Raw genomic sequence first — 26,605 nt, 5'->3', positions numbered from 1 at the left:
GAATTAGAAGAAAGGTGTGACCCCATACTCACAAAAGATTGGAGGTATTTCTGCTAGGAGCAGCATTAACAGTCTGAATTGTGGACCTTCCTCCAGCCTCACTTCTTTCCTTCAAAGCACCCAGTGAAATACCAGTAATTCCGCCCTGCTCTGTCACCTCAGTGCTACAGGCGCTGTGCAGAGGGTGCGTGGCAAGGAATATGACGCTGTTGTAATGCAGCAGTTTTTAGACCCATTCGTGGTATCACTGGAAAGTGTTGGAGCAGTTCACAGTTTTCATTTTAAATTATAAGGAAGTGCAGGAGGAGACTGAACAGAAATCCAGATGAAAATACTTCCCAGAATTTCTGTTAAGCTTCAATATTTTTTCCTTTTTTTTTTTTTTTTGTGTGTGTGTTTGTTCCTACATTATGGCTGTATTTAATGAAATGTAGCTCTACTGTGATTTCACTTTTTGAACTGCTAAGAAACGGGAAGACTCTGTGTATGCTTTTTATTAACCTTCCTTTCATAATGCACTTTCTTCCCTATAGAAATCTCCTTTCCTGCTGATTCATTATGTGTCAGGAAGCCAAGCATGACACGTTAAAAGCCATCTTGATAGTATTTGGTATTCAGTACTAACAGCTCACCAGCTCACAGGAGTTTTTCTGTAAAAGGGGGAGGGAGAAAATCTGCATATTGGATGTGCCAAGATAGCAGATCATTTGCATTAAGCATCCAGACATTCTTTTTTTTTTTTTTTTTTCAATCTGTCACCCTTCACTGGCTTTTTATTTTATGACCTTCATAACACACAGGGAGCATAAGCACTAAAAGAAGTGGCACCAGGTGGACAGAGGCTGGAGCCGGAGCCTTTAGGATCAGCTGGAGCAAGGCTAGAGAAGGACCTTTCCTAGCAGCGACAGATCCGTGATGGGACTTGGTTATACTGGAAGGACCTGAAAATAATGGGCATGGTACTATAAGTATCCAACTACAAAGCCGTCCATTATTTCGTAGCTTCCACCTCACAGCTTGGTTCAGACTTAAGAATCATCATCATGAATACACAACCCGTGAGATGTGATTCACTTGCCAGACTTGCCCCCTGTAACATGCCACTCATCACAGGATTTAGCAGCAGTAGGGCACAAACTCTGACATACTGGGGTAAAACAGACTTCCTATGCGTAGTAACACGTGTGTGAGCTCACTTCTCTAGCAAAGCATTTCTGGAGTAACCGGAAATAACTTAGTGAAAAGTTTCTTCGTAATAATTACAGTTCAGTAACTTTATATAGTACAGCCGAAAGTATTCCAAATACGCTACTACTGCACTTTAATCTCACTGCCAATGTATTTTTTGCAAAACTGCTATTTGAACATCACTTATTAGGCATAACATCACATGTGACAGAATAATGTACCTGGAACAGTAAAATGAATGTGAGTGAAGGTACTGAAGTGGTAAGTGTATATGAACTTAAACTTAGACATAATAACAGATACTGAGCGTTAAGAGGAAATTCAAAATTGTGAACGTACTAGAAAGCAAAATCTGTTGGGTACGATAACAGTAAATGTGGTTGTCAGGCAAGCATAGAGGGACTCATTACTAAACTAACTGCAGCACTTTAAACAGTGATATGAGGAAGAATACTTGTAAACCTTATTTACAATATTTCTGCAAGTTATCCAGCCTGGCCAATAAAAATACAGATTCTGTAATATAAAACTATACCAAGATGAGATGCTGTTAGGCAAAGTAACATTAGTGGGTGATGAGGCAACACAGCAACAGGTGATAAAGAAAAGGCAATAAAACTGCTTCACAGAGCAGATCCAGGAACTCTGTTCTGCCAGCTGCTTATGACATACTAAATAAGGAACACTGAAGAGGAGAGTAGGAGATTCACGCGATATCCTGCCTCTTTGACGATGGTCATTAGGTGTCACAAACATGCCTTCATTTGCTTCTGATCTTCTTGCATGAAGCAGCTTACAGCTTGTCGCTCCAGAGTCTGCAGAGTCTGGCTATAGAGGGATTATCAGCCCGATGTGCTGTTGGCAGTATTTCACGACCTCACATCGAGGACCTTCACCACGCAGTGATCTGTGTATTTAGTGCTTAATCCTACAAAGGGAAGTCTGTAGGATTTTTGACTTTGATTCAGCATATTCTGTTTAGGGGGTTTAGAACACAACATCCATGGAACTTGCTTTGCTGGAGTATGACACACTCGTGCAAGGAAGCAGCTCTTCAGGCATGAGCTGCCAGGCACGGGGACATCTTGGAAATGTTGCCACCAACCAGTGCTTTCCAAAATCTGCAAGTGAGCTCTAGTGCACACAAAGGATAAGTAAATAATATGCACATATAAATTGCTTAGAGAGATGTTAAAGGAGACAGAAGATGCTTTGAGTCACTTGTTATGGAGAAAATATTCTATAAATGCTACTTCCATTGAAAGTCAGGTTGAGAGTATCACTGTTAGGTGAAATTCTGCATCTAAAAAACCTCTGAGAGGGAGCCTTTATTCAAGTAATTTATGTGCATGCGGATTAGCATTCTTATTTAAATAGCTAACAGTCTGAGAGAGAAGCCAAGGAAAAAGACCTTCAGTTTGCAACAAGTTCTGTAACGTCACCCTCCTGCCTGTTTTCCCAAATTACTAAAAAGTTGTCCAAGGCTGAGAAGCTCACACAATGTCTGTTAGTGACTCCCCAAAAATGAGTCAGTCTTCACTGCTGCCCACCAGGGTGTGACAATGAAGACCTGGCAAAAGGTTTGTATTTGCTATTATAGTGGTGTATTTTTGATTGCTGATTTTATTATAAAGCTAAGTAATTTTGTTTTCATATTAGACAGAAAAAGATTCCAAAATGCTCCTTGGAATTGTACTGTTCTGTTTTGATGAAACACAAGTATTTTCTTGCTTTCAGGTTTTTAACGAAGGTTACATGCACTGCTTAGGCAGTCCTTACAATTTTTCAGCCTAGTTACAAGACCCGCCATTAACAGCAAACTGAAGCGGAGCAAGATACTCCACTGAGATTTTTTTTCTCTGTATGTACCTCATCCAGGAATCCTAGTTAGAAGCCTATGGATATCAGGGAGCAGAGAATAGTAAAACAACAACCATTACTGTTGCTTTTTATTGCTCTCCTTCAGTTCTGGCAAAAAGCAGCAAGAATGGGTTTCTGCTGTTCTTTTGGAGTAGCTTTTAATGGTTTCTGGCACATTTCTGATGGGAAGTTTTACTGTTCTCTTTGCAGTTCATGGCATTAAGTGGACATGCAGCAATGGAAACAGCAGTTCAGGGTTCTCGGTGGAACAGCTCGTGCAGCAGATCCTTGATAGTCACCAGACCAAACCGCAGCCTCGGACACACAACTGTCTTTGCACTGGTACCTTGGGTGAGTACCTTGGGAGGGCACAAAATGATCACAGCTTAATCCAGACTTGGAGTAGGGTTTGTAGTACTGAAACACCTAAAAGTGTTGTATCATGAAATGCTGAGATGCAGTGAACTCAGAGGTGACAGAAGTCTTGAGCACAAGAAGATGCAGCTGGAACTTCTGGAAAAAATGTCAGTGTTTTGTAATGTGCAAGTTCTAATAGATGCTGTCTGTATGTGACCTGCTCAGACGGGCATATTCTCTTCTACATGCTCAAATTTTGTTACCAAAGCCTCAAAATTTAATGTTCTTCCAACTTCACCCTCTGAACTCCCTGCCCTGCAGCCCACTTTGCTGAAGAAAATGGGCTCAGGTGGTTAATCACAAGGTATCACCAGGATAAGAGAGGTCTTACTTAGGTATCCTGAAAATATGGGAGATTTTTTTCCTGTTAAAGAAGATGGCATTGTTTTGAGTGAAACTACAACAGCAAGAAATGGCATCCTTAGTATTATCATTTTATAGAGAGAGTGGGAAGCTGAGTGATTCACTTCTCCAACTCATCTGCTTTAAGGGCACCCCTTCCTAGTACTTTGGTCAAGTAAAATATATGACACTTTAATGAGTCTTTAGCAAAATGTGTGGAGGAAAGCTGTCATTGCTTCAAAGGGTTTGTTTTTTCTTCTTTTTTTGGGCAGTTGCATTATACAATCAAGACTTAAGTAAGAATTATGACCTCTGAAATACCTGAGTTTGTATTAAAATTCAACCCTTAAGGCTCAGCATTTGATCCAGGCTTGCAGATCTGAACATGAATCCTTTTATTCTTCCCTTTGATGTTTTGCCTTGTGCTAAGTCTGCTGCATGCTTCTTAACATAACAGTATTGCTTTGTTTTGTAACGGCTTGCACATTGACACATACATTCCCAATTCCTTACTGTCATCCACAAAGACGGCGGCATGAAAGCCTCTCCCTTGTTCCTGTTCATCTCTATGCCTAGGAGAATAGAGAGATTTAATATTGCATTTAGTCTCAAAAGCAGTGTCCTGAACTACTTTAAGTGACCTGATTCAAATCTTGAGCACATAATAGAGAAGTTCCCCTTCAAGGGCAAGGGACAAAAGATTTAGCAAATTGCAGCAGCTACACAGACGCTTTATGTTACCCAGAAGATGGCATTTACAGTTGTAGCCATTAGTTGTAAGGAGGAGGTTTCTTTCCCCCTTTAGTCATTATACAGTACCATAATTAATGTTCTTACTCCATTCTAGGGAAAATGGATCAATTAAAGAAAGAAACATCAAAAATTCATGGACTGTTCTTTAAACAACAAAAGCAGTCCCTGTACCAGTTTGTGGCTAAGATGTCTTTGCAGGCAGAAGTGTTTACTTCATCCTACCTGGTTTCCAAGCTCCCAGGAACTCGGGGGATGTTCATCTTCTGTCGGGCCAGTAAAGGCACCAGCTGGCTGAACTCAGGGGAGGGCTTGTCTTCTGGTGACCTTTGCTTGAGCGCTCTTCAGCCACTCCAATAGCAATCATTGACTCTGGGTGCGACATCTCAATGTACAAAAAGTTTTATCTCTCAGCATATGAACAGCTTAGAACAAGAGAAACACATCACCATCCCTGTGGGAAGGAAAGCTTTCTTTGTGCTGCTTTAATAATTTAATAAAGCTTCTTTAATAATTTGATTGGCAGCTGTAATGGACATAATGATGACAGGAAGATAAGGGTTGCAATCTAGGCACCAGGGTCATGCCAAGGACAGGAGCATGATATAGCACCTGTCACCTCCAGATTGCCAGTCAGCATCCAAACCACCGATTGTCAAGCGATTGTCAAGCCACCCGATGTCAGCCAGCATGAAGAGCTGAGCGTCTGTGTCACAGGGGGCTGAGGTTATGTCCATGGTGCAGATGAAACAGGGCCTGCGAGGCAGAAACTCTGCCACAGCTGACAGCAGCAGCCCTCGCATTGCAGGCTGTGCACTGAGAACAGGCACACGTACATAAATCCAAAACCTGTCGCAGATGCCAGTTCCTCTCCTTCTGATGTGCTGTGTGATCAGGGCAGGGAGGAAGGGGGTAGGTGCTAAGGTAGGGGTAGGTGGGGCAAGGGGAAGGGTGCAGTCATGCCCGGTGGCTGTCATTGCATGCAGTGGATTTATGCATAAGATGGAAAGGGAGCTGTCAGTCTGGCACTGGCGAGAAACTAGTTTTATTTCCAAGGTCCCTCACACTCTCTCATGTGTGTGCTTGCTGTCTCATATGTGTGCTCATTCACTCTCACACACAGGTGTGCATAAGCACGGCTCTCCTTTGCTACAGCCGTAACACTTGCAGCTAGCATTGCCTTAATTTTTTATCTACTGAATGGCAAATGTTGTTTTCTGGCACAGGGGCAGGAAGCAGTGTGCATCACAAGTGTAACAGTGCCAAACATCGCATCATATCACCAAAGGTCGAACCAAGGACAGGTGGGTACAGCGCTCATTCAGAGGTACAAAATAACGATGTCTCTGAAGGCAAGAATGAGCACAGTCATGGCAAGGCCTCCAGCCGAGAGAAGAGGAACGGCAAAGTGGCGAAACCAGTGTTGCTCCATCAAAACAGCACTGAGGTTTCTTCCACCAACCAGGTGGAGGTCCCTGACACGACCCAGAATTCTCCTGTGTCCATCAGCAGTGGATTAAACAGCGACCCGGATATGGCGGATAGCCCGGCTGTCACTGGTGTGTCCAGTATGGCTGTAGCATCAGTTATGGGAAGCTTGTCACAAAGTGCCACCGTATTTATGTCGGAAGTCACCAGTGAAGCTGTGTATACCATGTCACCCACCTCTGGCCCAAATCAACACCTTCTGTCCTCAGATGCAGCTGCACAAGGACTGGTACTTGCTGTGAGTTCAGATGGACACAAATTTGCTTTTCCAACAACTGGCAGTTCAGAGAGCTTGTCGATGCTACCCAGCACGGTCTCCGAGGAACTTGTGCTCTCCACAACTTTAGATGGAAATAGAAAAATTCCAGAAACCACCATGAATTTTGACCCGGACTGTTTTCTTAACAATCCCAAGCAAGGGCAGACTTATGGTGGAGGAGGTATGAAAAGTGACAGCATCAGTACCAACATAAGGCAGTCACCCACAACAGAACGTAGCTTCAACTTCAACACAACCCTCACAAAAGAAATTAAAACTGAGGACACATCTTTCGAACAACAGATGTCCAAAGAAGCATTTTCCTCCACTTCTGCATCTAACACTCTCACCCTCACTACTGGTTCAGGTTTGCTTCCATCTGGAGGAGGTCTGAGCCCAAGTACCACCCTGGAGCAGATGGACTTCAGTGCCATTGACTCCAACAAGGACTATTCTTCCAGCTTCAATCAGACCGTCCAGAGCCCTCACGTTCATCAGACCCCTTCCCCCAGCTTCTTTCTGCAGGATGCCAGCAAACCTCTTCCCCTTGAGCAAAACGCTCACAACAATTTGAATGACACAAGTGGCTCATTTGTGAACACGTTAGGAATCCCCAGTGTGAAAACAGAGTCCTCGTCCCAAACTACTTCCAACTGTAACGGCACAGTGGAAACCAGAATAGAGTCCACCTCTTCTCTCCAGCTCATGCAGTTCCAAGCAAACTTCCAGGCAATGACTGCAGAAGCTGAAGTTCCCATGGAGACCTCCCAGCAGGCAGAAGGGAATGAAAATCTACTTAAATCAGGGGATCTTCAAGCCTGCAGTACAGAGCATTACTTGCAGCCCGAGGCCAACGGGGGTATCAGGAATGGGAACAATCTCCCTATTCTCCAAGGAAACATGGTACAAGGACTCTATCCTGTGGCCCACCCCAGCTTAAATAACTCCTCCAACATGGAGCTTAACTTGGACCACTTTGACATCTCCTTCAGCAACCAGTTTTCTGATCTAATTAATGATTTCATATCAGTAGAAGGTGGGAGCAATGCTCTTTATGGACACCAGCTGGTGTCAGGTGACAGTGCCGGACTGTCTCAGCCTGAAGACAGTAACAGAGCAACCTACAACCAGGCTGAAATGTGCATTCCTTGCTGCAGTCCTCAGCAAGCCAACATGCAGCTCAGCAGCACAGAGAACGGAGCCAGCACGATGGCGTACATGCATGTGGCTGAGGTGGTCTCAGCAGCTGCAGCACAAGGCACTTTGGGGTTGCTACAGCAGAGTGGGCGCTTGTTCATGGTGACAGATTATTCACCAGAATGGTCTTACCCTGAGGTAAGTCTAGGGCTTTTACTCATTAATGTTTGCTGCCTTATCTCTCATTGCTTTGTTCATAAGGGCTCCCAAGAACTGTTTTGTTAAAGCTTTGACAAGGCTTTTAAAACATTTCTCTTAGAAGTCGGAGTATCCAAGGCCATTTGCATGTCTGAGTGTACTTTTAATTAAGCACTTCATTACCCTGACAGGGCTTTTTCTTCACTTAGGAAGCATCCAACAAGAAATGTTTTGTATTATTGAAAAGCAAAGTATTTCCCACGCAAGGGCCTCATGGTGCTACCTATCCACATTAGAGCAATAGAGTTTGCAAACTGGAGCTGATCCTGAAATCTAGCTCTGATGTTCTTAGTAGAATAATTCCTGACCTGCATTGCCTCTATGAGTTCAGCACTTACCTCCATCCCACAGACTATCCAAAATCAGTCACACGCACCGAGTTAAAAATGGCAGCAGCACAGGCTTAGAATGACGTGAAGGAATGCTGGAGGAAAGAGGCTGTTTTGAGCCAGTAATGGAGAAGCAGGTTGTTTTGAGTAAAAAAAAAAAAATGGTCCTTTGTGTTTTTGTAAGCCCAGCCTTGGAGCACTGTTGTATTTGTTACTTTACAGAGACGTATCATAACTTCTCAGGAAAAGATCTCTGTTCCTGTTGACTAGCGCTATCCGATTATCAGTCCTGTGATGCCACCCCCAGTAAGTGTGCATCTGACACCACTGGATGGCAAGTTTGCTAGTGGGCGAGACCGCAGAAATACGCAGTAATAAGCAGATGAGGTGGTTTAACCTTCAGCTGGATGATCCTGTGACAGCTCCAGGACCGTGCTGGTACAGGAGCAGGTGATGAGTTGGTATTCAGTGGCTCAGCGAGTTCACATACTCTGCAATAAGGGACTTGGTGTGAAAACATGGGTGTTCGCTCTGCAGGTGGAAATAAACTGAGGTTTCTGGCATGCAGGAATGGCCGACAGGCACAGATGAAGAGCCGCCTTCAGGAGTTTCTGCCCTCCATTTAGTCGCTCGCTCTCCAGACAAGTCAATCGTGGCCAGTGAGGCGGCGGTGCAGGCTCAGGCACAGTGGGTGGCTGAAGGCATCCTGCTGCTCGCTACAGCCTCACCCACTGCTTGCGTGGCCCGCAGCTGACTGGGAAATCTGGGACTGCCGGGGCCAGGAGGTGCCCAGGGGCCTCACTTCTGCCAGCTGCCAAACCCAGGGGCCTCTCTAAGAGACAAGGTGGTCCCTGACCGTGCCGCTCACCACCAGCTGGAGTTTACCTTCTCTAGGTCTTGGTGGAAAACTGGGTCTGAATGTGCCAGTCACGCTTCTCTGGAGTATAATCCAAGCTGAAGTGTCAGCCCTGTGGTGGTCACTGCTGGTGCCACCTAAGTAACATGGAACAATTCACCATCCCTGGGGGTGTTTAAAGAACGCGTAGATGCGGTGCTTAGGTACAGGGTTCAGTAGTGGGCTGGGCAGTGCTGGATTAACAGTTGGACTTGATGATCTCAAAGGTCTTTTTCAACCACAACGATTCTGTGATTCTGTGAATAATGCAATGATGGACTTTCAGCAATGCAAGGATGGCCTTCTAGCAACTGAACCCAGCTGGGCTTCATTTGCAAGAAGCAGAGCGTTTCGGGGGCATTTGGCTGTGTTGGGCTACAGACACTGCTTCTGCCGTACCTGTTGTCCGACAGTCAGTCAGACTCCTGCTTGCTTGCGTAGCAGGCCCCAAAAACCAACAAAAAAGACCTGACAGCAATCCTTCAGCCTTTCTGGTGCAAGTCTTTTCTTTTTTGCTGCTACCATGGAAACGCTTTTTCTGTTACCCGTTGCTACACTAACGAATTGTTCCACACCTGCTAGCAGAGTTTGTTTTATTTCTGTTTTATCCAGACCGCAAGGCTTAATCTGTCTGCATAGACTCACCAGAACGTTTTCCTAAGCCAGTGCAGGTCCAGGATCGCGTTCTGGTGCCGTGGGTTTGTGCGCGGAGCTGCAGGTTTGGATTTGCAGGGGGCTCGGAGCGACACCCCAGCGGCTGGTCCGCCCTGTTCGCTGGGACCCCAGGCAGCACGGGAGGAGCCCCCGAAGGAGCCCCCGAAGGAGCCCCCGCGCCTCCGGGCGAGCCCTGCCGCCGGCGGTGGGGCTCCCGGGGCACCATGGCCACCGGGGACCTCCCGGCGCCGTGCCGCTGCCCCCGCACGGGGCTGCCGGGGGGCGAGGCGGCCGCGATCCGCCTCCCGAGGGCCGCGCTCCCGCCGGCGGCCGCCCGAGGGCAGCACGGCCGCGGGGAAGGGAAGGGGAAGCCGGGGCCGGGCCGGGCGGGGGGAGGCCCGGCAGCCGCTCTCCCTGAGCGGGGCCGGCCCCGCTGCCCCCGCCGCCCCGGGAAGCCGAGCGCGGCGCTGCGGGCCAGCGGCAGCCCGAGGGGCCGGGCGTGGGGCCCGGGGCTCGCTGTCCCGGCGGCACCGGAGCCTGGCAGAGCCCCGGCGGCGGGAGGGGGAGAGCTCCGGGGCAGGCCCGGGGTGCCGGGGCCGAAGGACCCCCCCCAGCCACAGCCCCGTTCGGGGCCGCTCCGCGTCCCTGCCTGACCGAGTGCCCCAGCACCCAGCAAAGCACCAGCTGCGGGCTGCTGGGTTCAGCAGAGATCTGCCGCCACCACGGGGCGGGCCCAGGGTCCCGCTCCTCTGGTGCTTCCAGCTGGGACTTTGGAGGCGACGTGTAGTGCCCCGCACGCAGCCTCCATCCCCGTCAGCAGGGCCAGGGCAGCCGTGGCAAACACAGCACGCTTGCTGTGACCGACCCGCGGCACTTGCTCGTGGCAAGGTGACAAACCTGGAGCCTGAGGAGGCGATGGTGCGCGGGAGGTGGGAGTGGAGCACCCAGAAGTTCCCAGGAACTGCCCGGTGGGAGGGATGTGTGGCTGGCAGTGTTGGTATGGTTTGCCATGATTGGTCTCGGTGCTGGCAAGTGACCAGAAGAAAGGCAGGTGGTCTGCAGTGAGGGTCACGCTGGCCAAGCACTGGGCTTGACTGTATGGGCAGGAGTGGGGAACAGAGCGAGTGAAGAGAAATAAAGATGCTCTACAACAAAGATACTCTGCTACGGAATGCTATTTGCAATTTTCCCATGCTGGTGGGATACTGGGGCATCTGTGTCGGCTGGTGCCAAGGAACTGTGTTAAGTTGGCACTTTTGTTAGCCCTCATGATGCTGTTTGCAATTCAGCCCTTTCAGTGCATGCTCCTCCCTGGGGATGGCTTCTTCCATAATGTTCTTTTTCTTTCCCTCTTTTCCACACAGGGAGGAGTAAAAGTCCTAATTACTGGTCCATGGCAGGAAGCCAGCAATAATTACAGCTGTCTGTTTGATCAGATCTCAGTGCCTGCATCTTTAATTCAGCCAGGGGTACTGCGCTGCTACTGCCCAGGTAAGGAACACCCCTCTCCTAGAGCTGGTGGCTTCAGAGCAAATTCTTAGCCTGATAGTGTCACGTATATGTCTCAACTAAACCCTTGGGCCCATTGTGAAAGGTAGTGTGTACACATCGAGAAGCTTTTCCTTTTTCTTTGGCCTATTTAGTGTGAGAACAGCAATTTTGGATCTTGATACATCACAGCAGATCACAAAAAATATTTAGAAGCTCTGAATTAGCTTTAAAATAATTATTGGAAATAATATAAAGTCATTCTAAGCATTTATGTAGTTTTGAAATAGCAGATTAAAGAGCAGCTGTTATTCAGGGGTGCGATCACTGTTCTACTGACTCTTAATTTGCCTATATTCTGCACTTTGTCCTTGGCACTCACAGGAGAACACCTTCAACCTCCCTGCAGAGATTTTCAGTAGTGCTGGCCCTCAGTGTATGGCATCAAGTGTATGGAAAATAACTTAACTTTATTGTTAGGCCCCAGCTTCCCACTGGAAATGCAGCGAGGCTGGTTAATCTTTAGGAACACATGTGATTCTGCCTCCTGCCAAAACAACGCATTAGACGACTTAGAACCTTTGTGTTTGAAAATACAGATTGGTATTGTGGACTCTTCAGTTGTCTAGTCAGAAAATTATTGTCAAATGCCCCCTCTCCTCTCTTTGCATCTGCTCTCAGCCTGCCACTTAGCACATGAGGAGATCAATAGGATAATACCTAGCCATGCATTTCTGTGGGGAGGTCTCTGTCTTACCACATGCGCTTTCCTTTTAGCTCATGACACTGGGCTCGTGACTTTGCAAGTTGCCTTCAACAATCAGATCATCTCCAATTCTGTGGTGTTTGAATATAAAGCCAGAGCTCTGCCAACCCTGCCTTCCTCCCAGCATGACTGGCTGTCCTTGGATGGTAAGCAGCATGCGATAGCCTTTAACAGAGCTCAACGAGTGGTAGGACTGTGAATGTGAGAGGCAGCTCCTGTTGTGGGGGAGGGATGTAGAGGGGCAAGTTTGTGCTCTGGGGAAGGTCTGGTTGGTTTGTTACACAATTAATCAAAGTCTTCTGGCTGAAGTTTCTTCCTAGTTCATTTGATGTGAACATTATGTGGCTGCATTTGATGGGAAGTAGACAAAGGGGTGTTTTCTTTGTCTGAAAAGAAGGCTGAACAGGGACTACCCAGTCCCTAACAGCAGAGGAGCATCTATCCTGCAGTTGTCTTCCCTGAGAACTCTGAAACTTGAGCTTGTTTAGAAAAAAGTGTATTTAACATACGCAGAAAGTGGGAAGATGGTGAGACAATTTAAGGAATGAGGGGACTTTAGCCAACCACTGCTGTGATGTCCACATCCACCTTGTTTCCTAGGAGTTACCAAATGGGGCAGACACACATTCTGCCAAACACTTCAGAGTCTCAGTGTCAGACCAGTCAGTGCTAATGGCAAGCCGTGGCACATGACAGCCATAATCACCCTTTTTGACTCATAAAAGCATCCCTTGTGCATTGCAGGGACGAGATGGACTCCCTAACAGCATTAGCTCTTAGCCAAGTAGTTGGCAGAAGAATCCATGATTGATCAGAAATAGATCTCTCTACAATGCAAATGTCACACTGAGGGATGGGAACACAGGCTCCGGATTTGTATGGCAGCTCTGTGCTTGCAGGTTTTAGGTTCAGGTTTAGCTGGTAACCCTCTGCCCCTAAAATGCATTTTATAAAGGAGCAAGATGAGAAGGATAGCAGGGGAACTTAAGAGCCTGAAACATTCATTTCCCTTCCTGTGCACAATTGCTAGAGAGATGCAGCTTCCAACTCTGACCAAGGAGATGGCAGGGAAAAAGCTGTTTTGTATGATGTGCTGGGAAAGGACCAGTAATACTGCTTTCATGTTTCTTCTTCAGTGGGAGTCAGCTGCTGGGGCACTGCGTTTTGTGCAATCTTAGCAAAGTCCCAATACTCCAGCTTGGTGACCCATTTGCAAAGTGTCTGTTTTCTCTGCTAAATAAAGGGGACAAATGTGGTAAGGTTGGATCCTTAGTCTTCACAGATTTGGTAGCTGAGAAACTAATATCGATGTTACAAAGTGTTACACAAAAGAGGTCATGGGAGTAGTTGTTTGCACAGGGCCATACTGCAGGCAAGAGAAATAATGAGCTACTATACTGATGCAGTTTGTTCCTCAGGCAATTAACCTCATCCTACTTTGTCTGTCAGCTGCAAACATGGTAACTGTAATACTACACGTGCTTTGGGAAATCTACTGTGGATATTACTTTTGACACCAGTTCAATGCCTTTAAAATATTGCTATCATGGTGAAGATTTGAAGCATATGTTATTGTGTCGTTGTTATTATTTTAGATCTTTGATGGACATGGCAAATGCTTAGAACTGTTTTAATTTAACAGGAGAAATATTGACAGTTTCAAGCTTAATTCAGGCCAGCTACATGTCAGTGTAGGCAGGTGGTGTTTGAAAGGTTTTTGGTGGGCTCTCTTGTTCTGTCTGGGAAGTCCTGACAGGAAAAGCTTTCTTCATTAAAGCATTTATTATAAGCTTTCTCCATACGATTAGCAGCTGTGAGCCTGGGGACTAGTGAGGCAAGTCAAATCTGAGCACCCTGACACCGCTGATTAGAGCATCCACAGCTCATCTGTAAAACGTGAGCGCCATGGGCAGGTGAGGAGGAGCCATTTCTAGCTGGGTCCTGGCAGAGCGGTGTGTGTACATGTGCAGAGTCTGAGCTGATGCTTTTGGAGACAATTGGGGGGGAGATAGTAAGGAAATAGAATTTCCTTCAAAGTAGCATCAGGCATGATTTCAGTGACACAGTACCTGTATCTTCAGCTGTTCAAGGTTATCCATTAATATTAGCAGCAGAGTGGAGCATCCTTCCCTGGCTCTCCCCCTCCCTGTAGCATCACAGAACACAAACATTTAGTTTGTCTCCACTGACCTGTGCCTGCTGTGTTTCTCACGCCACGTACAAGAGGGACATTTCAAGGAAGTTGGGGCGGCACTGCTTCCGATGTTTGTGGATGCGAGCAGAATGGAGACAGATCACTGTGGTTATTGCAGTGTAAAGAGAGGTGTGTGACTTGGCTGTAGAGGCATACTTGCAAACAGAAATGGAAATGGTTCTTAAAGAGGAAGTGCACATTGTCATATGCTCACCATGACAATTGAGTTTGTTTGATTTCTGGGTACTGGAAGAGTCTGCAGGTGCTTTTCATCTGCTACTGAGGCTGGGTGCTGCATGTGAAGTACAGCCGATACGGGTGTGATGGGGACTGACATTCAGCTGTTAGCAGTCCCTCCAGCATAGCATGCAAAGTGAATAGGTTTTAAAACCCTTGCTTGACAATTCCCCCAGTGCTGGTGAATTTGTAGGAGCTGCAGAAGGTGGCTGTGAGTGCTGTCTCTGGTGTGCCTGCAGTTTGTCTGGGAGCTCCTGGTTAGCAGACAAGCTCTCAATTAAGAGATTGTTATGATGTGGTGACAGTGGAAGGGAGGGGGACTGCAGCAGTGAACAAACTAGGGCATTGCTAACAGGGAGGGAAAAAAAAAAAGTAAAAGGACCGCTGCATTGCAGAGGCCCTTCAGGGAAAAAGACTGAATAATTATACTAACCATGACTTATCAGAAAGCTCTGCCTTGATGCACAGTGCTCCAAAGGGAGCACATTACATTCTTATTTAAAGGACCAGCATCATCTTCCCGTTTATTCTTAGAGAACAAATGTTAGCTTAGCTAGCTAAGGTATAAGCTGATGTGAGTTGATTCTATCAATAGAATAAATACACAAATCCCTGCCTCCTCTGTTGACTTTAATTGCCCTGATTCAAATCCTTGCCCTACTGCCTGTTACGTAGTCTTGAGGGAAGGTTTTTCAAGGAATACTTATAGTCCAAAATATTGACTAGAATTTTAAAATTCTTTTTGATTAACTCAGTAGAACACTTTTCCATTGCACTACACTGTTAAAACAAAGTTAATGATTCCAGCTAGCAGGACCACTGCAAGAGAGGCAGGGTTAACAGCCAACCATACCCCAGGAACAGCCTAGTAAAAGGATAAGCAATTTCCATCATACAGAAGTTTAGATAAACCATTGTCTTCCACAAACCTCTTTAAAATAAAGACAAAGACCTCCTACACGTGACCCGTGTATTTTCAGTTACAGTAAGACAAAATTAATCCACCACCTTTGTTCAGTTCTGCAGGTTCGGTTCTGTAGATACCTGAAAACCTTCAGCCTCTGTTTCTTTCTTAAGGAGGCAAGTCTGTACCTGCCTGACCGTATCCAGCTCACAGCATAGTGGCTTCGGTTTTTCTGCAAGCTCTTCTTGAGAATGTCCAGTTACAGGACTCGTGTAGTTATTGCAGGCCTTTGCAGTCATAGGCTGTGCTACACAGGCTGTAGCAAGCTCCAGACATTAAAATAGTAGCTCAGTCATGAAAGAATAGGGTGTGAACAAAGCCAATAACTAAAATAGGTATGTACATAAAATTGCCACTCTCAGGTATGGATGGCTTCCAGTTCATGCTAAGGTAGTAGGCACACTTGGAATCACATCTCTGTAGAAGCTTCCGGATGTCAACAAAGATGGGTTAGCAAAGAAGCGTCTGAAACAAAACATTCAAAACTGGAGTTCCATGGTGACCAGCAGGAAAAAGTTGAGCCCAAACTTTTTTGCGTGCTGAGCAGCTCTTGGTGCCAGCTCAGAGAGACGCTGCTCGCTGGGGGACATTGCTGTGCCTTCTGTCACAGAGAAATGCCATGAGATCCACTCATGTGCCTGTGCAGCGTCACAGCAGGGTCTGCTTCCACCTGGCTACTGCGCTAGCAGAGAGCAGCAGTGGTACGATGTTATCACACTTCCTTCTTATAAGCAGTTACTGGAACTTTTGGGTTAAGGTTTTTTAAAAGGCAGGTAATTCTTAACGATTATACAGGGAACATTAAACCAGTGCCTGTAGGGCTCGGGGTCTGGGAGAGATACAATGAACAGGAGGGTGTTTTGAGTGAAACAACTGGAATTGTGTTTTTTCCCCAGAGAAAAACATTCCATTAACTTACTTCCTGGTTTGTAGTAACTGCTACTCGTGGAAGTGGTGAGCTTCAGGTGAGGATAAAATCCCACCTTTTTGAGCACAGAGCAAGTATTGGCCATTGGGATCAGGGAGCAGTACTGCAAATGACTGGGAAGTTTAGTGAGACCACATCCCTCCATGCCTCCTGTTTCTAGGACTGTGTCAAGCCAAGCGAAGGAATGAGCAGAGAAGGAGCTCTAAGGGGCAGCACGCTGGGTGGCCATCCTCTGAAGGGCTTCTTCCTTTTCCGCTGTCTGTGCTGCACTATAAAGGATAGCGCACCCTTTTCTGAACTGTACACAGCCACACTTGTTTTATTCTGAGTTTTCCTTGTTTTACACCACAGACGAGTTAGATCTTTCACAAATGGGCAGTGGACACCAGCTGCTGCTGTTCTTGCATTTTTTTCCCAGTTAATTGGAATAGTGGTGTTCTTTCTTTTCAAAGAAAGCCTTTCTCATCACTCCCATGTGATCCTGATCTCCTCTGATTAACTTGGCAGCCTCTTCTTTTTTCTGTATAAAACTTGAGTTTTCAGAAGCTATTGTGTGCTGCTATAGCCATTTGACCTCACTTTTCATTCACTGTCTGTAGAGAGGTTCTCTTAAGAAAGAAAAACAAAAGGCAAATGAGACCCCTTCTGAACTGAAGGACAGAGACCTTCTAGTGACAGGTGTGTAATAAGTTAGAAAGGCTTTTTAGTACAGATTTCCAGTGGCAAGCACGTATGCTTGCCCTCCGCTGAAGCCTTTACTGCTTTCAAAAAGCATTTGTAGAGATGACGTTTCCTTGGCATGGGACGTGATCAGAAATTCCAGGGAGATTGGTTTGAGTGCTCCTTGCCATTATGCTTATGCATCTGCAGAAAAGAGGTTGTGGAGGAGTGAGTGCTGCCATAGGGAGCCCAAACAGGACTTAAAAATACAGGCAGGCAACGACATGCGAACTGATGAGTCAAGCGTGTATGGGATGGACAAGGGTGTGACTGGTACCGGACGTGAATGGTTCTGATGCAGGAGAGCATTAACAGGCAGCCTTTCAGCTACTGTTGGATTCTCAGTTTAAGATTTGGCTGTCTTTCGTGGCTGGAAAACGTAAAAAAGACTGGGGTCTTTGGTGGCTCACTTGCGTTAGCATGACGTGGCCATACCTGTGGCACCCAGGGTCCCATTTCGGCGCACCAGGAGGTGGATGGGATCACGTGCATTCAAGTGACTGTGACAGTACAGCGTGTGCGTGCGACCTGTGGCATTTCACAGTCTGACAGGTACGTGATTTCTGTAACGCAGTTGTAAGCGTGCAAGATGGCAGGTGTTCATCACCAAATCCTCGGCAGAGGTCTGTTTACCGGGACCGGACTGCCTTCCTAGCATGCAGATGTGATGAGATGCAGACAGCACAGTCTTGTAGAAGAGACATGTTCAGTATCAGTGAGGTTCCTTAGAAATGTTGTTCTGCAGCTGTAAGAGACTTTTGGTAGAAAAAAGTCCATACGCGGTAGAATTTTTTTGCTCTGTTTATCGCTCCTCTTTCCATCCAGGTTGAGGCGACTGTGTGTCTAACTTTACATCTCGGGTTTTCCCAGAAAAGATGGTGTGTCGAGCTCTCAGGAGAAGGGATGAACATCTCATGCTGTGTTACAGGGCTGTGGTGCAGCTTGCTGGGATGCATGAGCATTCGTTCGGGGCCTCATTCACCGCTGGGAACTACCCTGTGGGCTTCAAACGTTTCTATCCATCCTCCTGTCACATTTACTACACCTAGCCTGTGTGGAGGCTTTGCCTTGTTTTATTTTCCTGTTGAGGGTTGTTTGTTTTTTTCTGTCAAGAGGATGGTTCAGGACAGGCTGCTGTGCTACAGGTGTCTCAGGAAGCCTGTCTTCTATTGCTTTGGCTGCATTTCCCAGTCTGTCCTTCTCCACGTTGGCTATAACGCGATTGAATCGCGGTGAGGAGCGTTTTGTGTTCTGTGCTGGTGGTTGCCTTTTGAGCCAGCCCGACTGCCTGGGCAGACACCGACTCCCCTGGAAAGCCGCTGTGGATTCCCAGGCTGGTGGGAGCTGCGGAGCCCCTGGGGCCCAGGTACCCCACCGTCCTGCCCTGGAGCTCAGTCTCGGTTTTACCGGCCCTGCAAACGGCCCCCATTAGGGCAATTAGTAACAGGGTCGTTATTTCGAGTGTAGGGGGTGAGAACTGCACCTCAGAGCCACTCGCTCAGGGGTGACACAGGCCCGACCCCACTCTAGCTGGGGCACGGGTGTGTGAATGGCCCCCGCGTTCCGGGGGGGACCCACCGTCACCCCCCGGCCGGGCCGGCGGGGGAGCCCCGCCCGGGGAGGGGGGTCCCGCAGCCGCACGGCGTCGGGAGAGGCGGCCGGGGAGCCGGGTAGGAAGCGGGGCACCGGGCCCAGGGGGGTGTCCCGCGGCCGCCGGGCCCCGGAGAAAGGGGGGGGGGGGGAGGGGGGCGGCCAGAGCCGCGGCCGCCGGGCCCGGAGCGCGCGCTGTAAACACAGCGGCGGCTGCCAATGGGGGCCGGTGACGTCAGCGCCCGGGGCGGGCGGGGCGGGGCGGGGCCCGGCGGCGGCGGGAGCGGAGCGGAGCGGGGCAGGGCAGGGCAGGGCCGCCCGTCCGGCCGCGCCGGCACAGACAATGGAAGGCGGCGGCCGCCGCAGCCGCCTCCCGCCGCCCCTGGCCGCGCCGGGCCGCCGTTGAGCGCGGGGTGGGGAGGCCGTCGGACGGGGCTGCTCTCCCGCTATGGCGGCGCCGGGGGGCCCCGGTGTGGGCTGAGGGGCGGCGGCGGGACCCCGCGCCCTCCCGCTCCCCGTCGAGGCAGCCCCAGCCGAAGCGCCCGGCGGCGGGGTCTCGGGGCGGCGGGCTCCGGGCGGCCCGAGCCCGGCGGAGTCCCGCTGTCCGGGCGGCCCGGGGCGGGTACCGGCGCCCGCGGGTGCGAGAGGGTGTCGGGCGCGGCGATGGGCCCTCGGGCGCGCCGGGGGTAACGGGGCCGCCGCCCCGCCGGCTCCCGGCCTCCCCCCGCCTCGCCTGACCCGCCGCCCGGCACAGCGGTGCGGCTGCGGGCCGTGCGCGCCCGCGCTTCTTCGGCCACAGGCTCCGCCGCACAGGCTGGGCGGGCGGCAGCCCGGGACCCGTCCGTGAGGCGGCGCTGGCCCCGGGGCGGGCGGGCACGGTGCGCCCGGGGCGGGCGAGGTGTGGCCGGACTCGCGCCTCTCCCCGGGGCGGCCCCGCCGCCCGGCCCTGCGCAGCGCCATGCCCCTGCCCGCCGCCCGGCGCTCGGCGGCGGCTGCCACTGCGGCGGGCGGGCCGGTGCCGGTGCCGGGGCAGGCCAGCGGGCGCTAGCCCGAGCGCCGCGCTCGCACAGGTGCGGCGGGGGCAGAGCTCATCCCGCCGGCGCCGCGGTCGGACGGAGGAGCCCCGGCTGGCTGCGGGGATGCGAAGGGCGACAGCCCGGCCTGGGGGCGAGCCCGCTGTGTCCGCCCCTGCCGCAGGGTCTGCGCCGGGTGCTGGCTGGAGCCTCTGCTGATGCCTTTGGAGACCCCCAGGTCAGTCCTCTGGTGTCAGGGGTGTCGCTTTATTTGCCTGGAAGCAGGTAGAGGTACTACAGAGGGGTCCGGGACCCCCACCCTTTGCAAGTGGATGTGCAGATGTGACAAAGTACTGCTTCCAGTAAGTATTACAAGGGTGATGTGTTTTATTTGTGCAGTATTTGTTTGGGTTTAAATCTGCATGCTTCTGTGTTGTCTGTCACGCTGCTATAATTACAATGTAAATGCGTGCCGCCTTAAGCTTGCTGTGCCTCCCCCTTCTTCTCCCTGTGCCCCCAGCTGTGAGACACTGCCGGGTTTCTGTCTGCTCGCCCTCCTTTGTTGGCCCCCAGTCCTTCCAGGGCAATGTCACAACACAAGCTCAAGTTGTGACAGCACTTTTATTGTAGCATCACGTGTGCAGAAGGACAGATTGCATCCTAACTCCACAGTCTAGCATTCCTGAGTCAGTACGCTGTAGGATGAGGTCAGTAGCCCAAACCTTCCCTGGGGAGCTTAGGGATGCTCGAAGCACGCGCCTGCTCCGTGCCAGGTTATTGCAAAACTTGTTTTGCAGAGCGCTTCATCAAAAAGAGCAGGACTTCAGAAGACGGTGTAGGCCACTCCCAGTATAGGGATGGGGTGAAGATGACTGGTGTCAGACTTTTTGAATGCTTCCAGCGAAGGAGATCTCGGTCCCTTTTGCTGACCCGTTCTAGTGTTTCACAGTTTTGTAGCTTGCAGCAGTTGCTATTTACCTGATTTTGCAGCAAACAGCCTATTTGATACTGTTCTGCTCATCTGTCTGGTGATTTCTGAGGGAATATTTTGATTCTTATGTTTGCAATTTTTGTGAGAGAAAACTTTTGGGTAAGTGTTTTTATCGTACATGCAGTACCACAGCACAGGTACTGCATAGTGCCCTGTGAGGTGCTTTTTTTCCTGTTTATAGCTCTTTTAGCATGTAACCTGTGGAGGAGGGAGTCTCCATGAGCAGTGGGCAGCACTGTGCAGGTGAGCAGCAGCGCAGCATGTCCTGCGAGGCTGTTGCTCTTTGCGTACATGCACAAACACAACATCTTTCATAGTGTTGACACTTACCGGAAAGCACAGCCAATTTCCGACCCGAAATGCAGGGAGTGACCTTAGGCAGCCAACTGGTTTTGTACAAATTACAAAGTAGCACAAGAAGTGACATCTTTAGCAATCTGCCGGACCTCTAAAATACATCAGGTCCACATGGCGTGTCTAAAACCTTCCCTGGTTTGCTGAAGTAGCTGTTCCTGGATAGTATTGACAATCTTGCTGTCCTTAAGCTCTGGGGAAGAGAAGCCTGGGCGGGGGGGTGTGTGGGGTGGGGGGGGTGCGGGGAGAAGTCAGCCTGAGCCGTCCCTTTCTGGGGATTAGAGGGGAACAGAATAGTCCCAGGTGGCCTGCGAGTAATAGCTGAAGTCCTACAGCTTTGGAAGAACTATGAAGTGTTGCTGATTAGAAGTCTTGCTTGGTAGGTGGATTAATGGCTTAAAATCAGTGACAATGGCTATATGTGCCAGTCTGGATTGCATCATTATTCCTGCCTGTGCCCAGCAGTGTTTATTTCTTCTGTGAAAGCATGGACCTTGTTCAGCTGTTGCTTAGGCTTAGAGTGTAAGTAGTGTTTTCCTCATCTTGTGCTTTGGGAGTTGTGGCATTTCGCACTATCAAAAGGTCTGGAAGTGACCTGCCTCGCTGGCACAGATGTCTTAGAATATTAATTAAAAATGTTAAGTGCTTTAATTTCTTGGTGGAGAGCATGACCTGTGATAGCTTACTGCTATCGGTACAAAAAGCTGATGTTACTACAGTTACATTTCAGAAATATATGTTCCTACAATGATGACACCTCAGAAGTAATTACTAAACCAGATCAAATTGATACTGTGACATGGAAGGTGTTCAGGATTTTTACTGTATAGAGGAATTGCGCAAGATTTTACAGGCAAGTGACAGATGATTTGTAAAACAGGAACAGGGCAGTGGCACTACGAGAAGCGACATGCCCTTAGATTGCTTCCATCCCCACCCATAGCTTGCACTGGATGAGAGAACATGGTGTACCTGTCTTGCTCTGCAAAACAGAAAAATGTCTTTGCGCTGCATGTTTGGGGTTTTTTTTATGGTGCTCAGCTATCACATATGTTAAATTCGGTCTGCGTGTGTTCATACAGTGAATGTTGTAACACAGAAACTGCACATGCTGAGAAGCCAGTGCCCTCGGAGTAGCTTCTTATCTCTTGAATATTTAAGGCCAGTACTTGGGAACATGTGCAGATGCAGATCTCGCACGGCACTGTTAGTTCAGTTGGCACTGTTAGTTCAGCCGTTAGAGGTCTGTGGGGAAATAATTATATCCTGGGCAGAAACTGCCCCAGTGGAATGTGCAAGAAGAGATCATGCACCCTCATCCCTTAGTCCTTCCAGTCAAATGCTGCCTATCATTTAGGTTGTGCAGCATGGCAAAAAAAACAGACCTCCAGGTGAGACTGTAAAAAACAACAAAAAACCCCAACCAAACAAAGAAAAAAACCAACCTCCCCTCAAAAAACAGAGGCAAGTGGTATAGATGCTGCTCACTGCTAAGAACTGCTGGTTTATTTTTCACCAGTGCAAAGCAGTATTTCCTCTGCTTCACTTCCCCATCATGGGAGGTACAGAGAGTTTCTTGCTGGTTGAAGCTTGCTTGGCAAAAGGAAGTCTTTACTTATCCAGTAAAGCAGTGTGCAGAGATTAGAAAAGCAGCCCTCTGTTTAACTCCTTAAACGCAGCTTGTCAAGCAAAGGAGGTCTTGTCACTTACTGCTGTGTGTTGGTATCCTCTTAGCTCTGTACCTGGACCATAGTGGTGTTTCGTCTACTGCACAAAGAAATGCAAGATCTGAGACTCAGTGGCTGCTAACATGTGGCTTTACTGTGTTTTGTAATAAAGTGTGAGCAGGAGGCAATGGTTTGAGCTGGTGCCCGCTCTTTGGGAACAGTGCATGCATAACTCAGAAAGGGAAATAATGCAGTGTCTTTGGAAGAGATCTTTGGGTTAGAAGGGGGGGGGAGTACATGAGAGGAGTGGGCTGTTGCAGAGAGGGCAGGTGAAGCATCATGCTTATAACTATGATCTGCAGCACAAGCAGTTTCCCCCAGATTTGGTCCCTGCATTTAGGGTGGGGATTCCACCCTTACCAAAGTCTGGGGTGTCTTGCCTCTTGCTGGTGGGACCACATGGCTGAGCAAGGAAGTGGTGGAGTGTCTTTTTGTAGTTCTGTTGGAACTGTCCCACTTGATGTATAATCACATGCATTCCTGGTAGCAACCTTGTGAACCTCATACAGATTTTTGCTATGCAAGTGCTGCATTTTAGCTACCCTTTTAGTATAGGGTACATGCCATCAGGAGCTGTCACAAGCTGTTAGCAGCCTTGACAAGGCAGGTGCTTCTGCAGCCACCCAGTGAAAACTTGTCGTGTAAATGGCAAGCATCTGTTTAGATTCTTACTGAGGAAATTCAGTATTTATTGGAGGTTGCTAAGGGAGAAAGTGGAGGTGAGACTTCCAGAGTCTGGAGTTAAACTAGATTAACCTTTCCGCTCACTGCATTTTCCATTCACTGTGCCTGCCATGATGGCTCATAGAGCTGTTGGTGCAGGTCTGCTTTAAATTCATTGGTGAAGGGATCTGGGCTAAGAAAACACCACTGGTTTAAAGCAACCCTGCCAAAAGAGACAGTGCAAAACTATATCCAGGTTGTCTGGGTGTAACTGCAAGTGTATGTGCTGTAGCTCTGTAAAATGCCAGCTGGTGTAAATAGCCATGCATCCTTAGAAGACTAGTACCAGAGTAGTTTTGCATCTCTAGAAATGTTTTGTCCGTGACTTGCTATCGTGACTGTAATCAGTAGTAGGCTCCCTTGAATACAAATTAAAAAGAAGCTTGTTCTGCTCTCAAATGATTGTTCATGTTTACAGGGAAATGAGGATGAAATTCAAACCAATTTCTTAGTGCGGGTCAAAATCTGACCAAGTGTCTCCTTCCTGTCCCTCCCTGCTGGGACAGTCGGGCTGCCCTCACTGCCGGCGCTGGGGAGCATCCCAGCCCTGACAACCTTGCAGCAGCTGGCTTTCTCAGGAGGACTGGACCCTGCAAAGAAATACCACCATGAGTAGTTTTGCTGTGTTTCCTAAGCTTGGTTTTGAATCCGTGGGATAGCTTCTCGCTCCCCTGTGAAGGTCTGAGGACAATGGCAGTGAAAATGGCTTTGTGTGTGATGGAACAGATCCCTAAATTCACCTGTGACCCAGGGGTGTGCTCAGGGCTTGCAGAGTTCCACAGGAGGTGCAGCGTGAGAGGGGTGGAGTATTGTGGCTCCATCGATCAGATCACAAAAGCTTCAGAGCTCCCATCCAATGGAAGCAGCTGCTGGTGGAAAAGCTCTGCGAGACCAGGCTCTCCTGCCTTGCCGGGGCTTGGGCTGTTCACAGAACAGGCTCTGAGGACCTACAGCCACCACCTCTTCCTGCTGTGCAAAGGAATAACAGAAGTAATTTTGGTGTTACATTTTTGTTGTTAAATTTGAGGAAGAATAGAATGATTTCCAGAAAAGACACAATGTTCAGAATGTTTTCTGTGAATTTATGAGGTGTCTTGGAGATAGAGAAATGTGGTCATTTTCATCACCTTTGGTGGGCACAGCCCTGAAGAACAGCTTCAGAAACCTTCTTTGTGGTTTCTTAACCACATGTTATTAAATGTTATTGTAATGTTTCTTCAGATTTATATGTAATGGGAGATCTCAAGAAATGGAAAAACTTGCAAGTCTAATTTTTTGGCTCACAAAAAAGTCTGAAAGTGTATCATCCAAAGCAGAGTCCTTGGGTAATACCATAAATATGTGGATGTGTTTGTAGCCACGTGCATCTTTGTTGCCTTTGGAAAGAGTTAGGGTGCTTCCAGAGCAAGAGAGCTGCTTGTGCTGGGCTGGGGCTGTTTAGATTTTAGCAGCAGGAGAAAAGCTCGTTTTGATGATTGGTATGCTGTTGAGCTCTTGCCTTCAGTGCACTGCGAGACACACGCTTGTCTTGAGGTCTTCTGAATATAAAAGACAAGAATGTGGAAGCTGTGTTCCTGTAACTTCATTGCCTGTGAAGCAGGTGGCTCTCTGCAGACCCTTGAAGTAAGCAAGACAGAATGTGTGACTAGCAAAATAAATAATAAGGGATAAAGGGTCTTGAACTTCTGAGAGCAATACCTGTAACGTTTAGCCCTATGGCTCTTACAGCCCATCTCTTAGTTATTGCAAGGTAAATTGCATGACTGCAGACAGCTTGTCTTTTTTGGTTTGCAATTTATTTTCATCCCGTTTGTGGTGTTTGGGCTCTGCTGGCAGTGCTTTTTGGCAATCAGGGTTTTCACAGGAAAACACATTAGAGAGTCAGCAGGACTGGGACAGGTTTTGTCATGTTTTCCTTACCAGAAAACATTGTTTTCTTTTGTGATGGAACGTGGTACTTTGTTTAAAGAATGTGTTGTGGTGTCATCAGGTACCTTTATTGTTGAGCTGGAGGATCTTGGTTTGGATTCCAGTTACATTTAGTACATAACACACACAACGTACAAAAAAGAAAGCACAACCCTTTGCTTCCCAAATGTCAGGGGCTTTCTTTCTGCCTGGTTCCTCTTACGTGGCTGTAGCAGTCATCTTTCTATATTGGCTGCTAACACAAATACAGATACATCAGTTTTAAAGATAAACCAGGCGTATCTCATAAGACTCATGGTATGTAAAGCTGATTTTGTTTTGACACTGTTGAACCCAGGACTATATAAAGGGAAGATGTTGCACCAGTTTCTGTGGCTTCAGTTGTACTTTTATTTTCAACATTATGCTGTTGTCCTTAGGGATGAAGCTGGCCAAATCCTGTTGCTGAGAATACAGGAGTGATAATGTTTTGATACAGACTGGCAAACTTGGGACTTAAAGAATATTGATGCCTAGGAGGTCACGTAAAGATTTGCCCTTTAATTAGGCCCCTGCAAAATCTTAAGTTTTCATGGTACAAAATAATCTTTATTCTTTGTAACTTGATTTTAACAGCACAGGACTAGTGCAGCCTGGTAAAACAGTTCGGAAGTTCACCTGCCTATGGACAGTTGACTTCTAAAATGATCCTGAGACGTGCTGCAGGAGTACACCAGGAGGAGAGTCTGTAGGAATCTGTATTCATATGTGGTTTACTTTTGGGAGCCTAACTGACAGCAAGCGGGTTCCGTGGCCCTGCTCCAAGCCAGGAAGGAAGGAGATCTGCTCTTTGTGGAGCTGAGTGACCCAGGGATCTTCCACACAAACAGTGACGTGTGGCGTTCTCGCTGCACCCTGGGCAAGGCATCTGTCAGCTTATTAGCAGTGTGTGAGTTGTGCTGACCGCGGTCCAAATGCCATTGGTCTGGAGTGTGCCCAGGCCTCGGGGGGAACAGGAGGAGGAGCCGTTTGTCGTTTGTCTCGTTGCCGAGGCCAGGGGGAACCTTGGGGGAAGGTGTTCTTCCCTTTGGCGGTTCCTCTGCGCTTAGGTGTCCTTGTTTTGTTGAGGATGTACCAGCCCTTGCAGCATAGTGAGTTGCTGTCACCCCTTTCCTGTTCTAGGTCTTTCCCCACCACCTTTGTGGGTTTTTTTCATATTTTTTTGCTAGACTAGCACAGTGCATACGCTTCAAGTGACCAGTCACTTTTGAAGGGGACACCTTGGTGTACTTGATAACCACAGAATTTATTATGAAAATGGTATATACATAAATAATTTTGAAATTGCCATCAGTTGTGGCTTTGTTCTTTTGTCCTAGCTGCTTAGCTAGCAAGGTTAATTGCCTGGAAGATGGGCAGCATGGA

General features: G+C 48.3%; 1 protein-coding gene across 19 annotated transcripts in view; it reads left to right on the top strand.

Moving 5' to 3' along the window:
- CAMTA1 (calmodulin binding transcription activator 1) overlaps nt 1-26,605 on the top strand; it is a 324,806-nt gene that overhangs the window by 267,966 nt on the left and 30,235 nt on the right. For 16 of the 19 annotated variants that reach the window (XM_080380161.1, XM_080380171.1, XM_080380173.1 and 13 more), the window contains 4 exons: nt 3,259-3,399; nt 5,784-7,639; nt 10,942-11,068; nt 11,843-11,977. In XM_080380161.1, coding sequence (XP_080236287.1) covers nt 3,259-3,399; nt 5,784-7,639; nt 10,942-11,068; nt 11,843-11,977 — 2,259 coding nt within the window. Of the gene's footprint in view, nt 1-3,258; nt 3,400-5,783; nt 7,640-9,595; nt 10,466-10,941; nt 11,069-11,842; nt 11,978-18,794; nt 19,840-26,605 lie in introns of those variants that run through there. The other 3 variants (XM_080380165.1, XM_080380167.1, XM_080380166.1) reach the window with 3 other exon arrangements.

This window comes from Falco punctatus (genome assembly GCF_963210335.1).
Source record: "Falco punctatus genome assembly, chromosome: 3".
NCBI lineage: Eukaryota > Metazoa > Chordata > Aves > Falconiformes > Falconidae > Falco > Falco punctatus.
Note: the sequence above shows the minus strand (reverse complement) of the source record. Positions and strands in the feature narration are given on the sequence as shown.